The sequence below is a fragment of the Typopeltis vanoorti genome, chromosome 20, assembly GCF_054136105.1.
Source record: "Typopeltis vanoorti isolate ZY-2024b chromosome 20, IOZ_Tvanoo_1.0, whole genome shotgun sequence".
NCBI classification, from domain to species: domain Eukaryota; kingdom Metazoa; phylum Arthropoda; class Arachnida; order Uropygi; family Thelyphonidae; genus Typopeltis; species Typopeltis vanoorti.
The window spans coordinates 78,552,913-78,574,910 of NC_143568.1; the positions used below are offsets into that span (position 1 = coordinate 78,552,913).

The 21,998-nt window shown below is 35.5% G+C and overlaps 1 protein-coding gene across 6 annotated transcripts in view; it reads left to right on the forward strand.

Annotated features, from left to right (window-relative positions):
• Nucleotides 1–21,998, forward strand: part of LOC150095587 (integrator complex subunit 12-like) — a 274,079-nt gene that overhangs the window by 109,872 nt on the left and 142,209 nt on the right. For all 6 annotated transcript variants that reach the window (XM_090410188.1, XM_090410194.1, XM_090410189.1 and 3 more), the window contains exon 6: nucleotides 20,553–20,645. In XM_090410188.1, the coding sequence (XP_090266314.1) occupies nucleotides 20,553–20,645 (93 nt within the window). The remainder of the gene's footprint in view (nucleotides 1–20,552; nucleotides 20,646–21,998) is intronic.

The following is a 21,998-nucleotide window of genomic DNA, read 5'->3' on the forward strand; positions in this document are numbered from 1 at the left end:
GGTGTGGCTTAAATGTGTAATTTTTAAGTAGCATATAAAATGGCGCGCAGTTTGTTTACATTTCCTGACTCATGGAAAATTCCCAAACGTGATTTGGCTGATCAAATTAGTTCAAGATAATGAAGAATTAAAACAATGGTTTCATAATTTTAATAAAAATAATTAAATACTTTTAAAAACTTAAATTATAGTACAATTAAAAATATTGTAGCGTTTCAATTCTCTAATTTTTAAAAGGAATTTTAAAATAGTAGACTAAATAATAACATTTGTGTACACGCATTGAGATACAACCAAGTTAATTAAATCTAGCCTCTAGGCATATCTTTTAGCTCTTGTTTTGCCCTCGGCAATGTTTAGTGTTGGTTCAGCTTTTGCCTTGCCAAGTTATTCAGTGAATAGTGTATATTTGTAAATTTATAAAAACAATAAAAAACATTCTTCAAATAACAAAATTGCAAAAAACTGATGCAACATGTCAAATTCAAAGGAAGCAAAAGGTGTGAAGTGAAAACGAACTGCTAGCTGCTTTAAAAGTGAATGGCTGGATGAAATAGTGAAAACTGCTACGCCAAAAGCTCGTGAGTTGATAAACATTCAGCTGCGTGAAATATTTATGTATGATGCTACAATTAGTGTTGTTTGTATTTATTGTCGTGATGCAAAGGTTGCTGGGGATTTTGCTAATAGGAAGAAGTTTGATGTCACTTGGAAGTTGGACTTTTTGAAATGCCATTTGACAAGTAAAATACATCTGGATGGTGGACACAAACTTAGGCAACAAAATTGTTCATTGCCAGCTACAGGAGTACTGCGTATGCTACGTGAAAGTTCAGATGACCGAGAGAGAAAACGATCGAACCCAGAGCAGATTAAAGTTCCCATTGACAGTGTCTTGTTAGTTGTTAAGATGAATAACTCTTTACTTTTGGTTCAACATATTAATGAACATATGGAAAAGTATGTTCAACTCCCAGACAGCTGGCAAAGCAGAAATTATGCATTTGAATTTCTGGAAACAATCAATTTAATTGTTGAAAATGACATGTTTGAGCAAATTGCATCTGCAAATTTCCACACCTTAACCATTGATGAAAGCACTGATATAACTGTTAACAAATGTCTCATTCTCTATTTTAAGTTTAGACCTAAAGATTGTAATGAATATAAAACATATTTTGGCAGAATAATTCAGTTGCAGGCATGTGATGCCTCCTCCATTGTGTTAGCTATTAAACAGTTTTATCAAGAAAAGAAACTTGATCTCCAAAAAATGGTGATGTTTACCTCTGATGGAGCCACAGTGATGCTGGGCAAGGTTAATGTTGTTGCTGCAAAACTTAAATTAGAAGTTCCACATCTTGTCCAGCAATACTGTGTAGCTCACCGTGGGGATCTGTGATACGTGAAAGGAAATTAAACTAATCAGAGATATTGATACATTAATGAGAACAGTGTACACACTCTTTTCTCGTTCCAGAGTGAAAAGACATGAATTTAAAGAAATTGTCGAAGCGTCTGAAAATTAAGCTATTGCCTTCAGACCACTCAATGAAGTGCGGTGACTATCCAGACATTTTGCATTACAGGCAATAATAAGAAACTATGAGGGACTGATCACATATTTTGAAAAAGACAAATCAAATGATCCCGTGGTTAATTATTGTCACAATAAATTAACAAACGTGACATTCAAAGTAGCTGTTAATGTTTTAAGTGATGTTTTTGAAGAAATGGCTTCCCTGTGCAAAATCTTACAAAGGAGTAACTTTACACCACTAGACAGTCATCATTTTGCCAGAGAGAAGATTAACAAAATAAGGAGTCAGTTACTTAAATATAAAGAGCTAATAAGCTTCATTTCGGCAATGAAAACATTACTTAAATTAAGGGGATATTAAATCCCACATAGTTTTAAAACCGAATAAGAAACTCAAAGATTGGAATCAGAGAGTTTCTTGCCGAATATAGTAAACTATAAGGTATCGGGGAAACTAGCGTTAGCAAATGCAAGTGATCCTAGTACGTAGTACAATACCGGATGACTCGTTGCAAAGGTGGGGGAAGTTCAGATCGCTATTCTTAGGTATTTTCCATAATGTAAAAACACATTTCCTAGGAAATGTATGCTATTATTACATTATGGAGGGAGGTCACTACCCAGACCGGTTTCAGCCTTTTTTGAGGCTTCATGAGTGAGTAGCTAGACCTAATACCAAAGTGTATAGCGAAAAGAACTTATATACTCTGCAAACGAGTATCTAAAACAGGTGCAACCATTAAGTTACTTAAATATAAAGAGCTAATAAGCTTCATTTCGGCAATGAAAACATTACTTAAATTAAGGGGATATTAAATCCCACATAGTTTTAAAGCCGAATAAGAAACTCAAAGATTGGAATCAGAGAGTTTCTTGCCGAATATAGTAAACTATAAGGTATCGGCGACACTAGTGTTAGCAAATGCAAGTGATCCTAGTACATAGTACAATACTGGACGACTCGTTGCAAAGGTGGGGGAAGTTCAGATCGCTATTCTTAGGTATTTTCCATAATGTAAAAACACATTTCCTAGGAAATGTATGCTGTTATTACATTATGGTGGGAGGTCACTACCCAGACCGGTTTCAGCCTTTTTTGAGGCTTCATCAGTGAGTAGCTAGACCTAATACCAAAGTGTATAGCGAAAAGAACTTATATACTCAATGCTAGTGTCGCCGATACTTTATAGTTTACTATATTCGGCAAGAAACTCTCTGATTCCAATCTTTGAGTTTCTTATTCAGTTTTAAAACTATGTGGGATTTAATATCCCCTTAATTTAAGTAATAAGGAATCAGTATTTAGAGGGTGACACTTGCTGGAGTGACAGAGTAAATGCTTTACTTAAACAAGAAGAGACTGAACCAGTAGATACTTGGCCCCTGTTAAATTTTATAAATTGTTTATGTGCACATTTAGAGGACAGATTCCCTGAGAATGAGATACAAGAAATAGAGGAGATATCAGTGTTTGATATCTCCTCTATTTCACTTTGTGATTTCTCATTTAGTAGTGAACATGTTAATGCCCTTTGTCTTAAATATCATGATTTTCTGGATGATACTACAGAAATAAACAGCCAGTTTAATGATTTCGAATTTTCTGTACAAGAAAAAATTAAATGCAAAATGATATCAAATTTTACACAAGTGGTTGTATTTGCTCTTCAAAATGAGCAGTTTTGTGATTTTGCAAAGTTGATGGATATTGGAGGAACCTTCCTTGCATCTAGTGCAGACTGTGAGTAAGGTTTTAGTCTAATGAATCAAATAAAAAACCAACTTAGAAACCGTTTAGGAGAATGTCATTTGGATATGCTAATGAGAGTGAAAAGTTACCAATTATATAGAAATTCAATTAATTTAGATAGTGTGTATAAAGAGTGGGTGAATGCCAAAGACAGAAGCGAGAAAAAATAAAGAGATAGACGCTAGAACTAAACAAGATGAGAATTAGTAACGGACTTATTATGAATGTTTAACAAGGTGAGAATTAGTAATGGGAATGTTTGTTTATAGTTATTTGCAAAGTTAGAAAATTTAATTAAAGGCAATCAGTCACTAGTGTTATCTTTTTTTTTACTTTATTTCTTACTTCTAATCAGATCAATATTAAATAATTATAAAATATTTATGTTAGCTCTGTGATTGATGTCGCACAACTTACTTAGTGATGGTAATAATACACACTTAGAATCCTATCTAGTACAGTCGGTATCGTGTTGGCCTCGCATGCGCGAAGTCCCCGGATCGAGTCCTGCGCAAGGCTTGTGAATCGTGATTTCCAACTGTTTACTGGGGAGGCTACTGCCGTGTGTGGGAACACTGTGGGGAGTTGGAGTGACCTGGCTGGCGTCCCATTGACACCAGAAGGCAAAGAGTGAACTAAAATCTTTTAACTTTTTTGCTTAAATGATCAGTATGGGGGTGCACATACTTTTCAAAAGAAGGCAAGTTTTGCACACATGCAAATTTCTGCACACACTCACAGCAAAAAATTAGGCTCACACCATTCATCAATCTCATTGACAGTCTATCTCTTCCTTTTTTCCAGGAACTTTACTTCTGTTACTGTTCTGAGAAAATCCTCCTTACATCCTTTCAATGTGTCCAAAATATTTTAACTTACTTCTGTCAATATCCTTAAGGAGTCTTAAAGTTCTACTGATCCTTTCTAACACCCATTCATGTACACCTTTCAATATATGATATCTTCAACAGCTTTCTGTAGCACCACATCTCAAAAGCAGCCATCCTTTTCTTATCTCACTTCTTTAGATTCCAAGTCTCACATCCATAAGTTGCATTTAGTCTCTGACTGTTGTTTTAGCCATTCCTAATCTTCTTCTGACATCTTCTGAACAGCAATTCTTCACATTAATAATGGATCCCAAGTACTCTAACTTGCTGACTTCCTCAATTCTTTCTCCATTAAGGTACACTTGTTTCTCAGTAGTTTCCCTGTTTGTATTTCCTTTGTGCACCATAATCTTTATCTTGCAAGGATTGAATTGAAGTCCTCTGTTATTACTGATCTTGCTAACTTTATCAAGAATTTGTCTTAGTTCTTCCTTGTCATTACAGAGGAATATGGTATCATCAGCATGCCTCAGATTACTGAACAGTCTACCACCTATTCTAATTCTTGTCTTGAGCTCATCCAATGCTTCATCATTCATGATGTCCTCAGCATATATACTAAACAAGTGAGGAGAAAATAAACATCCTTGCCTAACTCCCTTTCCAACCTGAAGCCAGTCAGTTAATCCAAGAGATGTTCTTATCTTGACTTCTTTCTCCTTGTATAAGTTGGCTATCAACCTGATAGTGCATTGAGGAAAACTCATTCTTTTCATTACTTCTCATAGTTTCACATGCTCAAAACACAGTCAAAATCTTTAGAGTAGTCTAAGAAACACATTACTGTAATCTGTCTAAGGCAAAGTATCTGATCTCTGGTGCTCTTACCTTTCCTAAAACCTGCTTGTTCCTCAGGCATCTGTGCCTCAATCCTATTTAGCATGATCTTCAATAAAATCTTGCTTGCATGAGATATTAAACTAAGAGCTCTATAGTTCTTGTAATCCTTTTGTATCTCCTTTATGTAGTGGTATGAAAACCAACTTCTTTCTGTCTCTAGGCCATGATCCTGTCTCCCATATCCCTATAATCAATCTAATGAAACACTTAACCCTTCATTCCCTGTGGTCTTAATTAACTCTGCTGGGATTCCATCTGCACCTGGGTTCTTACTGCTGTTTCAACTTCATGCCTAAGTGGAGGAGGTTCCAAATCGGAATTTTCCTGGTGAGAGGGCGCTTCCAAATTTTCTTTATCCACTGTATTGTACAGTTCCTCACAGTATTCTTTCCATCTGTTTTTGATTTCCAATTCTTCTGTTAGTAATTTTCCATTCCTGTCTCTGATGACATTCAATTTGAGCTTAAACTTGTGCTTTAGGTCACAAACTAAATAAAACATCCTTTTATAATTGTACATCCTCATCTTGGAACTCTATCTCTTCACATTCATTAGTATAAAACTTTTCCTTGTCCTGCTTGATGGCTCTTCTGACATTTTCTATGTAATCTCTTATACAGTGATATCTCGGCTAACGAAGATAATTCGTTCCGGAATCACATTCGTTAGCCGAAACTTGATTTCTCGTAGGTTTCTATAGAAATTTGTTTAATTCGTTCTGGATGCTGCCTTCTATTTAAAGATGTTTTATAAAATAGTAAAAAGCACACTATAAAAGGGCAAAAACTCACCAAAGGCTGAGATGAACAGCTACTCAATTAGACGGAGAATGGAAAGTAGAATGAAAGTCTCAGGACAGTACTTAAATGATACATAGCAACTTTGCAGATGTGGCCAAACTTTACTTTTCTCTAGTCTTCTGCATAGGTTCGTATTATTTTTATAAGAGGTGCATCGGATTCCAGAAATCACAGATAGTCTTAGTTAGATACAAAAGCAAGGTTTATTATATATCAAAAATATGTACATTCAATACTATTAGCTTAATTCCCATCTTAAGGGAGTTCCTGACAGTCAGGATAGAGTTAAAATATTATAATACTACAAATATACTTATAACTGAATATACTGTAATTCTCTAGAATAAGAATCTTATTTCTCTTAAATACCTTAATCATGCATGATTATCACAGTCTTTCTATTTCTCAGTAGTTCTGTCAAACCACACAAGATAGCATTTATATCTTTTACAATTGCTTTATAAATTAGCAATTCCTCACTCTAGACATATTCGTAACTTCTTATAACATATTAAGGAACTTTATCACAGTGGTAGATAATAAGATTTAATGCAACCCCCTCTAAACAATAGCAACACAGTCTTAATCAATATCATTAATGTTCCCTTTTCTGCTTTATCAACGTGGCACAAATCTCTCATTCACATTCAGTGAAATACAAATAAAGTCTACTTATCTGCCCTTTGGTTCTGTATCGCGTCAATGGTCTACCGGAATCTGCCTCTCCTTAATGTCCACGTGCTTCAATCTGGCTTTCTATGGACTGCCTGGCTTATTTCTTCTGAGGAGATACGACCGCTGAGTTCTGCTGCTGCCTTTATCGGAATCCTCCGGTATGGAGGCACTGCCACCCTTCACCACCGTGAGACGAACACTAGGAGATCCAGGAACAAAAAGCCTTTTTTCAGGGGTGCATGACCCTTATATTTCCCTCTTTTTTCTCGGCGTTTCTCGCATTTCGCGATGTCCAGCCAACACACTCATGTGGTCTTACATCATGGCGTCCAGCCTTCTCCGCTATCGCACATGCGCTGACGTCATGCTGTTTGCTTGGAGCGAGCTGCTCCCTCGCGTCACTGCTCCGTGACCTTTGAACTTCACTCCCCCCCTCCTCATGTTGAATTTGTGCTAACATTCTATATCTATTAATACATATTATTTTATAAAACTCTGCTAAAGGTTTACACTTCCATTATTGATTTTAACTCATTTGTGAGTGGTACTAAATACACACTTATTTAATTTCTCATAGTAAAATTTGCTTGATATATTTACATAGCAATAATTTTATACTCAGAGGCAATCACTATATTTATATTCATTTTTTGTTTGGAAATGCATGTTAGATTGTGATAAGATAGGAGTTCCTAAAATTCCACTCTATCACAATCCAACAGTGGTAGATCAACATTGGTTTAATTTTGAGATCACCATTTGCATTAGCACAAAATAAAAGAGTTATTCTATCTTTCATAGGTTTGTACCCTGGCATACACTTCTCTTCTTTTGTGATGAAAGTTCTTTTGGGCATTTGCTTCCAGAACAACCCAGTTTCGTCACAATTAAACACTTGTTCTAGCTTGTATCCATGAATAATGGTCCACTCCTGAAATTCTCTAACCAACTTCTCGGCCTCCTCTTTATTTGCACTTGCTCCTTCTCCATGTCTAATTACACTATGGATCCCTGACCTTCTCTTGAATTTCTCAAACCATCCTCTGCTTCCTTTGAATTCTTCCTCTGCCTATGCTGTACTGTGTCCTGCCACATTTTTCTTCAAATTTTCATAAATCATTCTGGCTTTGCTGTAGATCATCTCTTGAGTCATAGTATCACCAGCCATTTGACGCTCATTTATCCAGATCATCAGAAGCTTTTCCATTCACAGAACTTCTTTGGGATTGAGAGGCCAAGGTCTTCACACCAGCTGCAACTGAAGCTGCCTTAATCTCCTCCTCCTTCAAAATTGTAGCTATTGATGATGATGCTATGCCATGCTTGACTGCTAAATCCACAATTCTGACTCCTCTTTCATATGCTGAAATTATTTCTTTCTTTTGCTCAATTGTGAGCAACTTTCTGCTTCCTTTGGGTTTGTCGCTTACTTTTTTTGGGCCCATTGTCAAGAAAAATTTTTTTCTGAAAAATATAAAAGAAATATGACATATAGCATATTATTTATTTAATTAGATAAGAATAGAATTTACTAATTATAAATTAATCCCCCACATTAGAATTTAGCCAAGTAAAGAATAAATACTATCACACTTACCTCTCGCATGCACAGCCACACCGAGCATGCACTGTACTGACACTGGTATGAGGTGTCTCACTTCTCGCTGTCTTGAATGTAAACAACCCAGTAGGGTTGGTGGGTCTCCCCTATGTGATGTGGTCAGCTCATTTCTTTATCATACACATGCAGATGGAAAAGATAAGCTCCTGGAAGGGCCGACCGTTCATGTTTGCTGCTTTATGTTAGCGCGCACATCCACTAAAACATTTGTTAGCCGAATCCATATTCGTTAGCCGAGTTCGAAAAACAGCGAAAAAAATCTTCGTTAGCCGAAAATTTTGTTAGCAGGGTCACTCATTAGCCGAGGTATCACTATATTCTTCAGTCCCTGTGTCTCTTTCTTTTTCCTACCACCTTCTTTTTGATTAGTTCCCATGTTGAATCTAATATCCATGGGTCTCTTGGTCTTCTTATTGGACCAGAATACTTCTTGGCTGTATCCTGTATTATGATCTTGACTCCTTCCCAAAGCATTTCTGGTGAGGTCTCCTAGGAGCATTGGTCTCCAAAAAATCATCCAACTGAGTTGATGTTTCTTCTGTGAATCCACTAGGAATTACTCTAACATCCAGTGTAGTGGGATGTGCCTGACTTGGAAGTTTTCGGAAACTTAGTCTTACTTTGGCTCTTACTAGCTGATAGTCTATACCACAATCTGCTCCAGCACAAGTATGCACATCAGAGATGCTTGTCTTCCACTGCTGAAGAGCCAGGATGTAATCAATCTAGTGCCTTGACCTATCAGTATTAGATATCCTAGTATAGGTCCATTGTGGGTATTTCTGGAAGCAGGTATTGGTAATAACTAATCTGTTAGCATGAGCAAATTCCAACAGTCTCACCATGGGTGTTACGCTCACCCAGACCAAACATGCCACACTCTGGCCTAACTCTCATACTCTTTCCCACTTTTGCATTTAAAGCCTCCTAAGATGTAAAGTATGTCTCTCTCTCCATGGTAGGCAGTCCAAAACGGTCTGTAAAATTTTTAAATTCTCCTCTTCATCAGGCCTATTTGTGTGGGGTGCATAAACTACCACGATTGATACATTGGTAGGACGAGCCTTAAGTCTAATAGAAAATATCCTATCATTAATGGGGTTATAACCAAGAAGGATTCTTGCCTGAACTGTCCTCAGTGTCAGAGCTACCCCATAATGCTTTGAGTCACCTCCTGAGTAAACAGCTAACTTACCATCCTGTCTTTTGAAGTGACCTTCTCCATTCCATCTGGTCTCTGTAATTCCCAGGATGTCAATTTTATACCAATCCATCTCTTTGTAGACCCTGAACATTCCATGTGCCTATGTAAAATTCCCTTCTAAGATTAATCCTATACCTTCTGTGTTCCTTATTCACAATATCACTGACTTTTGTTGGAGATCGTAATATACTTCTTGAGCAGGACCCTGTTCAAGTTGGTTAATAGGTGAAAAGAGAGGGGGGGGGGATATGATAGAAACATTTAAGTTACTTAAAGGATTTTATAGGATTGATGCAGGGGAATTGTTTCAGCAATTAGCTAGTGGAGGCAGAACAAGAGATCATTCCTGGAAGTTGGGTTAGAATGTGGTTGGTGAGGGCATGAGGACTAGATTTTTTGCTTGGAGAGTGGTGAATGAATGAAATGGCTGTCTGGGTCAGTGGTGAGTGCTTTGTCTGTTAATTGTTTCAAGGAGAAGAATGTTCAACACAATATTAGGAGAATGGTTTGGGTCTCCCATGATGAGTCTTAGGACTCCATGGAGGTGTCCGTGCAGTAATAATAATATATTTTGGTCTTCTGAGGCACTTCTGTCTGCATCAAGACACCTAGATCTAGATCCATCCTGTCATCAAACATTTGTGTTATTAAACTTTCCTCTTCCATTCTATTCAGTTGACCACATAATCTGAGATTAGCTCTGTTCACACATTCATTCCTGAATGTTAACAATTTCAAGTTCCTTCATGATAACTTCACTTGTAATATGGTTCTGCCTTTAAATTCATCTGTTCCCCTAATTTTTCTCACAATTCTCACATCTGTAGTATCAAGTTTTGATGATTTATTTCTAACCCAATACATAAGTTAAAACTGATTTGAATACTGTCTCTATGGTGTTCAAACCAGCCAGTGTTTTGATTCATTTCTTTTATTCTATATGAAATTATTCATTTGGCTCCCTACCATACCAGTTTTGCTTATTCTGTTGTCAATTCCCATATTTATTTTGTCAACTTCACTAAAAATTGTGTCTAAATAGCTGAAATGCTTCACTCCTTTGGTCTTTTTCTACCATTCTGATATCAGGCACTTATTTTGTTAACCTTTTAAACATCATGTTTCACTAGCTTAAATCAATCAGAGTTTTTATTTTTTCACTAAGTGTCTAAAGTTTTATTCTTATTTTCAAACTCTTTAATTTGTTTTCTCAAAATAATATTTGCATAACTGAGTCTACATTTAACATCAAAATACTGTTCAACATTGAATCCTTTTAAAAACTTATACATATTTTTCTAATTTGTTGAGATGTTAATTTTTATACAGCTCAAAACTAGATGGTGATTGCTTCCTATTTCAAATTCCTTGTATACTCTTATATCCTAAACCAGTCTGAAGACATCACTAACTTAATTATTATTTATTATTACTTAACAATTCCAGGAAGTGTAAAGACTCATTGAGGGGAACACCTACTATACAACTCTGTCTCCACTGCATCATCTACACCAATGCTATTTACTGCCCACCACCACCAGTAGTTTCACAGACAATTGCAAACATCCATGCCCTCGGTGGGATTCGAGCCTGCAGCCTTTTTGCTGGAGAATGGATACGCTAACCATTTGGCCAACCAGGCCGGTGATATAATCAGGAATATAATCACTAAGACTTTCTTGTTTTGTGTATTCTCTCCATGTGAATTTATGCCCATCCATCTATTGGAACATAGTGTCAGCAATAAGGAGACCATTTTCTGAAGAGCTCTTTATTGTTATTATTAGCTCTGCTTCTTTCTCCAAATTTTCTCATTACAGTTCTATAGAACTGTGAATCAATTCCAGGCTGTTTATTTGTTCAACAAGAATTAGTTTTTCTTATATATATATATATATATATATATATATATATATATATAATCTAAAGTTGCCATCTCCAGTTACTTAAAGAATTTCCTTTCTTCTTCACTACTGACATCTTCAGTTAAACCATAGGTACAAGTAAGTTGCACTTTCTAATTTCTTATTTGAAAATCAATTCTTGCTTTGCTATTCATGAGTTTGAGGCAGTTGTCCTAGAGTAACTCAAAGAATTCTGAGAATATTTAGATTAAATATATATATTTAATCTAAAGTTGCCATCTCCAGTTACTTAAAGAATTTCCTTTCTTCTTCACTACTGACATCTTCAGTTAAACCATAGGTACAAGTAAGTTGCACTTTCTAATTTCTTATTTGAAAATCAATTCTTGCTTTGCTATTCATGAGTTCGAGGCAGTTGTCCTAGAGTAACTCAAAGAATTCCTTTACTTCACCTATCATCTTCTATTAAACAGTAGGCACATATAAGTTGCATTTTCCAATTTCTTATTTTGAAACTGCTTCCCATTGCAAAAGTGCATTATTAGTGTTGAATACTCCTTTCTTTCCCTGATCACTACCTCTTGAATAAATCATCTGATACTTATCATTTAAGAGGAAATAAAGTGGAAATGAAATAGTGAAGTATTTCATTTTCACCTTCTAAACTGTGAACATATGCAGTTTTTTTTTTCTCCAGATACAGGTACACAGTTCAAAATCTATAATACTTTGGACTTGGAGCTTCTATTTTAGTGATTTTTGTTGTTGTTTTGATGGAATGATTTCCTTTCATCCTTATGGATGGTAGGGGCAGCTATGCTACCATACTAGGGAAGTGACTATGAGCAAGGTGGTTTCCCATTGCCTTCCTTGCCGTGCTGTGTCCTATGGCTGTATCCTGTGTGTTCACAGGTCCGGTTTGCCTGTTTGCGGGATGAAAAACCCCAGAATAAATGGGGGGGGGGAACCCTACTGTCCATGCCCAAGACCGGTTAACTTGGCTATGGCTGAGGAAGATCCTTGAGCTCTCCTCACGTCTCCAACTGGAATTGAACAACGTGTCATTTGTTCCAACTCCAATGGGGAATTGAACAACTCCCACGTGGAATTGAACAACGTTGTTTCCTGGAATGGAAACAATGTGTCAGCACGGCTAACCGTGCGGACACGTTGTTTTGATAATACATAATATTCATATAATAACTGAAGATTATTTAAATGTGTGGGTGGATGGATTGGATTATATTGTTCATTTTATTGAATTTGTTAATATGTTTAGAAACACGTGGTCTCAATACCAAAAATTAACTGAGAAATATCTTTATTTAATAAGAACTAATTTTTTAAACAATCTTTTTTTTTTTTTTTTTTAGGGGAAAAAAAAGTGTGTATGTATTTGGTCGAAGTTTGTCATACAAATTTATTTTAATATTACTATTCTTCTTCTTATTGTGCTATCTTCTATCGAAGGTCAGCGACCATCTTGGCGAACAAACTGCGGTCTTGTGCTAATCTGAGCAGTTGTGCACTGCACTTTCCTGTCCACGTCTTGATGTTGTCAAACCATGGTATTCTTTTTCTTCCTCTAGTTCCTTTGCCATCAATTCTTCCTACCAAAATAGTTTGTAGAAGTTGGTATTTGCTGTTTCTCATGATGTGGCCAAGATATGATATTTTTCGTTTCTTGATTATTTGTACAAGATGTTTAGCTTTGCCAATGGATTTTAAGACCTCTTCATTGGTAATTTTTTCTGTCCATGATATCGTTAGCATTCTTCTGTATAGCCACATCTCAAAGGCTTCGATTTTCTTGATGGTTGTCGCCTTCAATGTCCATGTTTCAACTCCATAGAGCAGAATAGACCACACATAACATTTCAGCATTCGGCATCTGACTTCCATGTTTAGGTCTTTATTGCAGAATAGTGTTCTCATTTTCATGAAGGACTGCCGTGCAACTTCAATCCTTGTCTTTATATCTATTTCTGGATCCCACCGTTCATTAAGCCAACTACCAAGATATTTATATCTTGACACTTGATCAGTATTTTTCCCATTGAGTGTCAGTTTCATTGATGAGGCTGGATGTTTGCTGATGATCATGTATTTTGTCTTGTTGATGTTTATATTTATTCCCATTCTTTGGCTTTCTATGTATACTCTGTCAATGAGTTTTTGGAGATCCATAATGTTATCTGCAATTAGCACGGTGTCATCTGCATATCGTAGGTTGTTAACAATCTTTCCATTTATTGTGATTCCCTCTGGACATTCTTCCAATGCTCTTTTAGAGATTACCTCTGCGTATATGTTGAACAGGAGTGGTGAGAGCACACATCCTTGTCTCACTCCTCTTTTGATGTTAATATCACTGGTGGTAATGTTGTCTAATTGAACGGTAGCTGACTGATTCCAATACAGATTTGTTATTAGTCTTATGTCTTGTTCGTCTAGCCTTATTTGTTGAAGGACTTCTATTAAGTTAGTGTGTCTGACTTTGTCGAATGCTTTTTCAAAATCTATGAAACACATAAAGACAGATTTCTGTTTTTCTATGCATTTTTGTATCAATATTTGGGTACAGAAAAGGGCCTCTCTAGTACCAAAACTATTCCGAAAGCCGAATTGTGTTTCACTTAGAGTTTCTTCACTTTTTCTATAAATGCGATTCTGAATTACTTTCAAAAATATTTTTAATGTTTGGCTCATTAGACTAATAAGTCGGAAGTCACCACAGGAATTCGCTTTGGGTTTCTTTGGGAGAGTTATAAATGTAGATTTGAGCCAATCTGATGGAAATTCATCACTTTCATATATTTCATTAAATAGTTTTTCAAGAAGTTTGATGTTATCCGGTTCTATTAATTTTAAAAATTCTGTTTGCACGCCATCTGGTTCACTGGCTTTTCCTGTTTTACTTGTTCGTATAGCATTCTCTATTTCGCATTTCATGATTGCTGGTCCTTGAATGTTATCTTTTATATTTATAGGCTTCTGTCTAGTATCATTGAAAAGTTCTGTTACATATTTTATCCAAATCTGTGCTTTATTCTCTTCTTCTAGAACTATTTTTCCATTTTCGTCTCTTAGAGACACTATTTGCTTTTTCCTCAGTTTTCCGGAAATTTCGTTGATTTTCTTATACAGATTGAAATTATCATGTTTCTTCTGAAGCAGTTCAATTTCAGTACATAAATTTTTCATCCAATTTTCCTTGGCTTTTATTTTTTTCTTGATGATGTTATGTGTTTCTGTATACCTGGCTAGGTCTTTGTTTTTGTACATTCTTCTTGTATCAATAAGAGAAAGAATCTCATCTGTCATCCATTCCTGTTGTTTTATATTATTCACATAACCTACTTCTTCAATACTTGTTGTTACGATGGCATTCTTTAAGCTATTCCAAAGAGATTCCACACTTTTATTTTCTTCTATGTTAATCTGTTGTAATCGCAGGTTAAGCTGTGTCTTGGCATTTTTATTTATGTTCGGGTATTTCAGTTTTTCTACATCAATTTTCTTTTTCTTCTTTTGTGATTTTTTAGCTGATTTTAATCTGAGATGTACTTCTGCAACTATGGGATTGTGGTCTGATGAGATATCTGCTCCAGGATAAGTCTTTGCACTCTTTATATAGTACTGTGGAATCTTTTATTTATCAGTATATAATCAATTTGATTTCTAACAATGTTATGTTGGTTATCTTGAGGCGATTTCCAAGTGTACAGTCTTCTGGGTGGAAGTTTAAACCAGGTATTTGCTATTGTTAGAGCTTCTTCCTGACAGAACTGGACTAGGCGATCTCCTCTGTCATTTCTGGTGCCTAAGCCATGTTCGCCAACAATTTCTCCATCACCCCCTCTTCCTACTTTTGCATTGAAGTCACCCATCACTATGTCTATATCATGTTTCTTTGTTAGGTTTTTAATCTCTTTTAGGTGTTCATAAAACTCTTCAACATCTTCTTCACTTTTGTCAGCTGTGGATGCATAAGCTTGGATGATATTTATGTTAACGGGGTTTCCCTTAAGTTGTAACAGCATTATCCTTTCAGAAAATGGAATCCAATTTAGTACTGATTTATTGATTTCTTCATCTACTATTACAGCTACACCATGTCGATGTTTGTTCTCATCATTCCCAGAGTAATACATTGTTGTATTATCTTGTTGACACTTTCCAGATCCTGGCCATCTTGTCTCGCAAATTCCCAAAATCTGGATGCCCAGCCTCTTCATTTCTCTTGTGGTATTTCTTAATTTGCCAGCTTCATACAGAGTTCTGACATTCCAAGTTGCAATTTTAAAAGTGGACATCATTTTGCGCCCTGAGATTCTTCACACCCCTGTCCCATTTAAGGGACGCCGGGAACTTGGGGCCAATTGTAAGGGTTTGCTCGCCATGGTGGTTGTTCTGGAGATAAGGTAGAGCAGTAGTTTCTCCGTTTGCTTTCTGCTCCGCAGTATTACAGACATACACAATATAATCATATTGCCATCTGCAAATCTCTGATCACAAGCTTTTCCGTCATCATTTGGCTTCAACCTTGTGTCGGTACTGACAATGCTGCTTCCCAATGTCAGGGGCAGTGACCCCAGCAGGTGCTTATTTAATGGCGGCACTACTCGCCATGTCACCGAGTTGTCATTGGGCTTTGTGAGGTTTTAAGTGAGACAGAGTTGCCACTTCTGCTCCCCCACGCCCTGATAATATTACTATAATTTTAGAAATAAAAATAACATACAGACAATTGTGAATAATTTAAGAAATAATCATTTCTGTTAAAGCCATTTCTCTTAAGTTTATATTTGCTTGCAACCGAGGTGTCAGATGCATAATTGCTGATAACCTTCATTTAGTAACTGTAATAATTGGTAATGTGTAGAGTATCAGAAAATTTCAAATTCTGAACAGAATTATAAAAACAGAATTAAATAGCTTGATGTATCTTAATCATATGCTCATATTCAGGGCTTCACAAATATGTTCGTCCACTCACCTGTGGTGTGCAGGCAGACTGGACCAAATAGAACATTTTATAAATACGTTAAAATATTGAAAGACAGTTTCTGATACATAATTTCCAAGTGGAACAGTTTACTGTTTTTAAATGGTCTCAGAGGAGACCATTTGATTAAAGCTGCCCATTTGATCACAAAGCCGTCACAGTTAATCTGCTAATGCTCTAACAAAAAGCCTGCAAAGTTTTCATTCTTGAAAATTCATCAGCTGGTTATTGTATTTTTATTGCCTTTGATCCATAGGAAAGTTAAATCTGATTGCATACTGCACAGATCTACATGCTATCTAGGCAGCATAATCTTTAAGGAACCTAGTAAATGTTTTGTAGCAAGTAGGATTTTGCATAATTTATCGAGCCCTGGATATAATTATAAACATGATGTAAGCCCCACAACTTACAAAACTTGTTGGGTTATACTGTTTATTTTATTGAACTTGTTACATGTTTAAAAACACACAGTCTCAATACCAAAAATTAACTAAGAAATAGAATATTGTTATTTAATAAAAAAATAATTTTTTAAAGAAAAAAAATTTTTTTTATTGGGTTGGCAAATAAGTTTGGTCGGTTTTTCAGAGTAGAATGAAACACATTTTATTTAATATATATAATACATACTAGTCAGTTTATATTGACCCTCTTTATCAATGACCTCTTGCCATCTGTCCACCAACTTCATTATGCCGTGTTCATAAAACTCCTGAGGTTTACTGGTGAAAAACTGATCCAGGTGTCTTTTGACAGCCTCTTCATTAGCGAAGGTTTTCCCATTCAGAGAATTCTGCAACGATCGGAATAAGTGGTAATCGAAAGGTGCCAGGTCCAGTGAATACGGAGGATGCAGCACAACATCCCAGCCAAGACGTAACAATTTACTCCTGGTTGTTAATGATGTGTGGGGTTGTCGTGGTGAAAGACAACTCCTTTCCGATTTGCCAATTCAGAACGTTTAGTGCTAATTGCACGGGCCAATCGCGTTAACTGTGAGCAATAGACAGTTGAATCAATCGTTCTGCCTGATGGTAACATCTCGTAGTGGACAACCCCTTTATAATCCCACCACACAGAGAGCATGATCTTCTTTGCGTACAATCCTGCTTTTGAGGTTGTTTGCGGCGGTTCGCTCTTGTCCCTCCATGATGTTTTACATACCACGTTATCGTACATGACCCATTTTTCATCTCCCATAATCATCCTATTCAAAAATGGGTTGTTTTCCTGGCGACATTACAGCGAATCACAGATGGATATGCAATTAGTCATATTGGCCTCAGTCAATTCATGCGGCACCCAAACATTGAGTTTTGAAACAAGCTGGGATATTTTGAAAAATATCCCAGCTTGTGCAAATTGTTTTAAACGCTTGTATGGGATATGTTCAGTACTGCAGCAATCTCCCGCACTGTTTGTGATGGATTTTTTGTCGACGATATCCTTCACAATACTCAAATCAACCTTGGTCGGGCACGAGGCTCATCACTGAGGTCGAAATCTCCAGAATGGAATTTGGGCAAACCACTTTTGGCATATGCTTTCTGTTAAGGCACCATCCCCATATACGCTGCATATTTTTTTATGGGCCTCTGCAGCTCGTTTGTCTTTTTTGAAATAAAAAAGCAAAATATGCCAGTAATGTACGTTATTTCCTTCCATTTCTAAAAATATGTTACATACACGGGTTATACACACGCAACTGAAGTAGGCCTAACAAAAATTCACTGAAAGGTTATATGAAATGTTGCCTTTTAACTGCGCAATAGCATTGCACGGTAGCGCAACAATAGCAGCAGGCGAAGCGACGTAAACTTGTACTAATGCATAAACCGAACAAACTTATTTACCAACCCAATAGAAAAAAAAAACAGGTATAACATCACTAATCACTTTATAGAACTCCTAATGACTTATTGGAACATGTTAAAAATGGAAGTGGGGAGTAAGATTTTGCATAATTTGTCAAGTCCTGCTCATAATATATTTAGACTAATCTTTACCAGTGGAGAAAGGCGAGAATTACCTCTCACCAAAGATGAAATAATCACGACTGCTTTCTTCATAACCTTTTGTGTAGCTTTTTTTTTTTTTTTTTTTAATGATAATAATATTTTGCACCTCATTAGTAAGGTTGTGATGTAGACTGAAATGAATGGAGATGAAAAAAGAGAAAAACTATGGTGTGGAGAAACAAAGTCTAAAACATTAATGATGTTGCAAGAACTTAATGTAAATACAGGTCTTCTTTCCTCTAGATATTAACACATGTTTAGGGAATGTGAAATAGAATTGCCATTGTTCCTGACATGATCGTTTTAACATGATTTCAACACAAGCAGGGACCCAAAAAAGTGGAACAAAATTATATGGCATTTTCATTACACAAGTGGTACTAGGATAGATGCAGACTGGTTTAGGCTCCCTGTACAGAAATAAGTGGATAAAAATACAATTCTTTATAAACACTTTTTTAGCTTTGTCTGATTATGCTTTGACTAATCAGCAACATGCCACATAAAAGAATATGATATATTGCAATATTATGCAAATACATTTAACAGAATACCACATTGAAGGTTGTTATAAATGGAACTGAAAAATAGCTTTGGGCATGTTAAGCAGCTAAGTGATATGTATCAAAGTTGTGTGCAGAGGCGCATATTAAGGTAGAGGTTTACCACAGAACCTTGAGCCATTTTGTTCATATTTTTATTAATTATATTGTCTTTCAGTTGTCTGTTTGCAGGTTGAGAAGGACAATAAAGAATGTCTGATGAAGAATCCATCAGGATGGTCTGAACAACTTATAATGTTAAATGTAAAGGTATGCCTTTTGGACTCACTTTCCTGGTTGAATATTACTTTGATGGAAATTCACTCTGAGTAACTAATGAAGATAGACACTTCATTAGTTAAGAATTGATGGGGATGAGAATTTATTCAAGAGCTCCATTTCTAAGATTGTAAGGCAGGCAACACTAAGATAATATCATTTTATATGAATGTTGATTATGTAGATAGATTTGAGGGAATGTAGGCTTCAAAGTTTTGTAGACAAATGAAAGAGAGCAGGTATGATAGAATTGTACAGGTTAGCAAGTGGTTTATAATAGGTGCTGGGACAAATTTTCTGTACATATTTTATATTTCAGTATGTGAAATATAGATAGATAGCATCAGTATGTCTAATTATCCTTGCATCACATCTCATGGAAGACATGCATTATCAAAACACTGATGCACAAAGGTTGCCTCATCTTTTCTACAGAATCTAGTCTACAAAATCAATGAGATAACATAACTATCATGGTTACTAATGGATATGACTAAGTTAACATTCACTTAATCTTCTCAATCTGCAGTTACATTCTAAAAGATTTGCCATAAAGGGATATCAGATTAGATAGCATGAGTTCTTTACAGATATAATCTGCATGTTATTTTTAAACCATTTTGAAAATTGACAATAATTAAACCAAATTGAAAATTTCTGCCTACAACGAAGGACAAATTGCTTCTACTATTATCTGTCTTATTGTGAAAAAACTATGCTGGCCGGTGAGCTGAGGTCAGAATCAAAGAACACTTGGATTACATTATGTACTTAGAACTGATATATCTGACCTTACATTCCATGCCAGCAGTACTTGACATACAGTTTGCTGGAACCAAATTAAAATATTTCCCAAAAGTCCATTTAGATTTGATCGTCTTTTTAGAGACCTATGAAATTCCACTTCACTATCCAAATTTGAATCAATCAGCTATGTCAATATCCAGGTTTTGTGAAGTAATTACCATAAGCTATCATTAACTTTTTTATAATCTTATTTTAATTAATATTCTAGTATTATATATATGCAAATGTTCATTGGTTCTTCTGAACTCTAATGGTACATTTTTTGCATATACAGAGCTGTGACTGAAGCTTGCATTATAAGTGTGTTTGTGTGTATGTGTGTGTAAGCAAGCGAGAGAGGGAGATGTCACCATGTGCACTCTTAAGATATCCTTGTAATAAGTAACACAGAATATAAGTCAATAAATCTTGTTTCCTACATGTGTTAAATCATTATTTGTGTTTTTTAGTATGTTTCTTCTAAAAGTTTTTTTTTCTTAAACAATGTAATAGTGCTTTGCTCTTAATAAATTTCTATTTTATTATTTTGTCAATATTTATGATCAAATTGGATTGATCATAAATATTTTTATTTAAAGAGAAGCAAACTCAAAATAAAATTTAACATTGTTAAGAACAAATTAAATTATGTAGAGAACTGGACACTCTTAAGGAGAGTAAACTTGAAAGAAAATAACTGTTTTTCTTAAGGCTTATGTGTTTTATTTCAGGAATGTCACAGACCACCTGCAACTGACTATGATGTTAACGATCCTCGGCGCGTTTGGTATTGTTCACGCTGCACAAAAAATATGAAAAAAATGGTAAGTCATATTAGTGAAATATAGACTTCTTCTTTGAGTGCCATCTCCTATCGGAGGTCGGCGACCACCTTGGCAAATTTTGAGCGATCCTCAGCCACTCTGAACAGTCCTTCAGAGCTCTTGCCAGCCAAGATTTTCTTTGTCTTCCTTATCCTCTTCTTCCATTTATCTTCCCTTTTATAATTAATTGAAGTACCTTATATTTTTCATTCCAAAGTAGGTGGCCAAGATATGCAGTTTTTATTCTTTTTATGGTGTCTAAAGTTCACATGATTTCCCAGTTTGTTCCAGTACTTCTTTATTGGACATTTTTGCTGTCCATGGGATTTTTAACTTTTTAACATTTGCCTGTATAACCACATCTCAAAGGCTTCAATATATTTTTTTTTATTATTATTAATGTTGTCTTCAAGATCCAAGTTTCTCATCATACAGCAGTACAGACCTTACATAGAATTTAACCATGCATAATTTAGGCTCTAAATTATAGTTACACAGTGTTGATTTCATTGGGAGAAAACTTTTTCTTGCCATTTCATTTCTAACTTTTATTTCCATTCTGGATTGCATTCTTCATTTAACCAGCATCTGAGATATTTAATTTTTGTCACTCTGTCTATTTGTTTCCTGTTTAAAGTTTTGGTGGTATTTATTTTTAATCCCATTTTTTCACTCTCTCTTCGTTCACTAGTTTGAGAAGATTTTGAAAATCGTGAATATTGTCAGCCAGGATAGCTGTCTCATCAGCACATTGGATGTTATTGATGATTCACTATTTACATTAATCCCTTCCTTTTAAGATTTTTTGAAATATGGCTTCTGAGTAGATGTTAAAAAGGAGAGGCAACAGCACATATCCTTGCCTTACTGCTCATTTGATGTTAATGGAGTCTGTAATAATGTCATTAACTTGAACAGATGCCTCTTGGTTCCAATATAAGTTTTTGATGATCCTGATGTCTTTACCATCTAATCCAATTCTTTTTATTAATTCAATCATTTTAGTATGTTGGACTTTGTCAAATCCTTTCTCATAGTCAATGAAGCAAATGAATAATTCCTTGTTTTGGTCACTACATTTTTGGAATAAGATTTGAAAACAGAAAAGAGCCTATCTCATTCCCAATGTGCTTCTAAAGCCGAATTAGGTATCACTGTTGGTGTCTTCATATTTTTTGTATATTCTTTTTTTGAATTATTTTCAGAAACATTTTGAGAATATGACACATTAAACTGATCATTCTATAGTCATTACAAGTTTTCACATTTGCTTTTTTTAGGTAGCATGATGAAGGTTGACTGCAACCAGTCATTATGCCTATATCATAGATCTTATTAAATAATTTTATTATT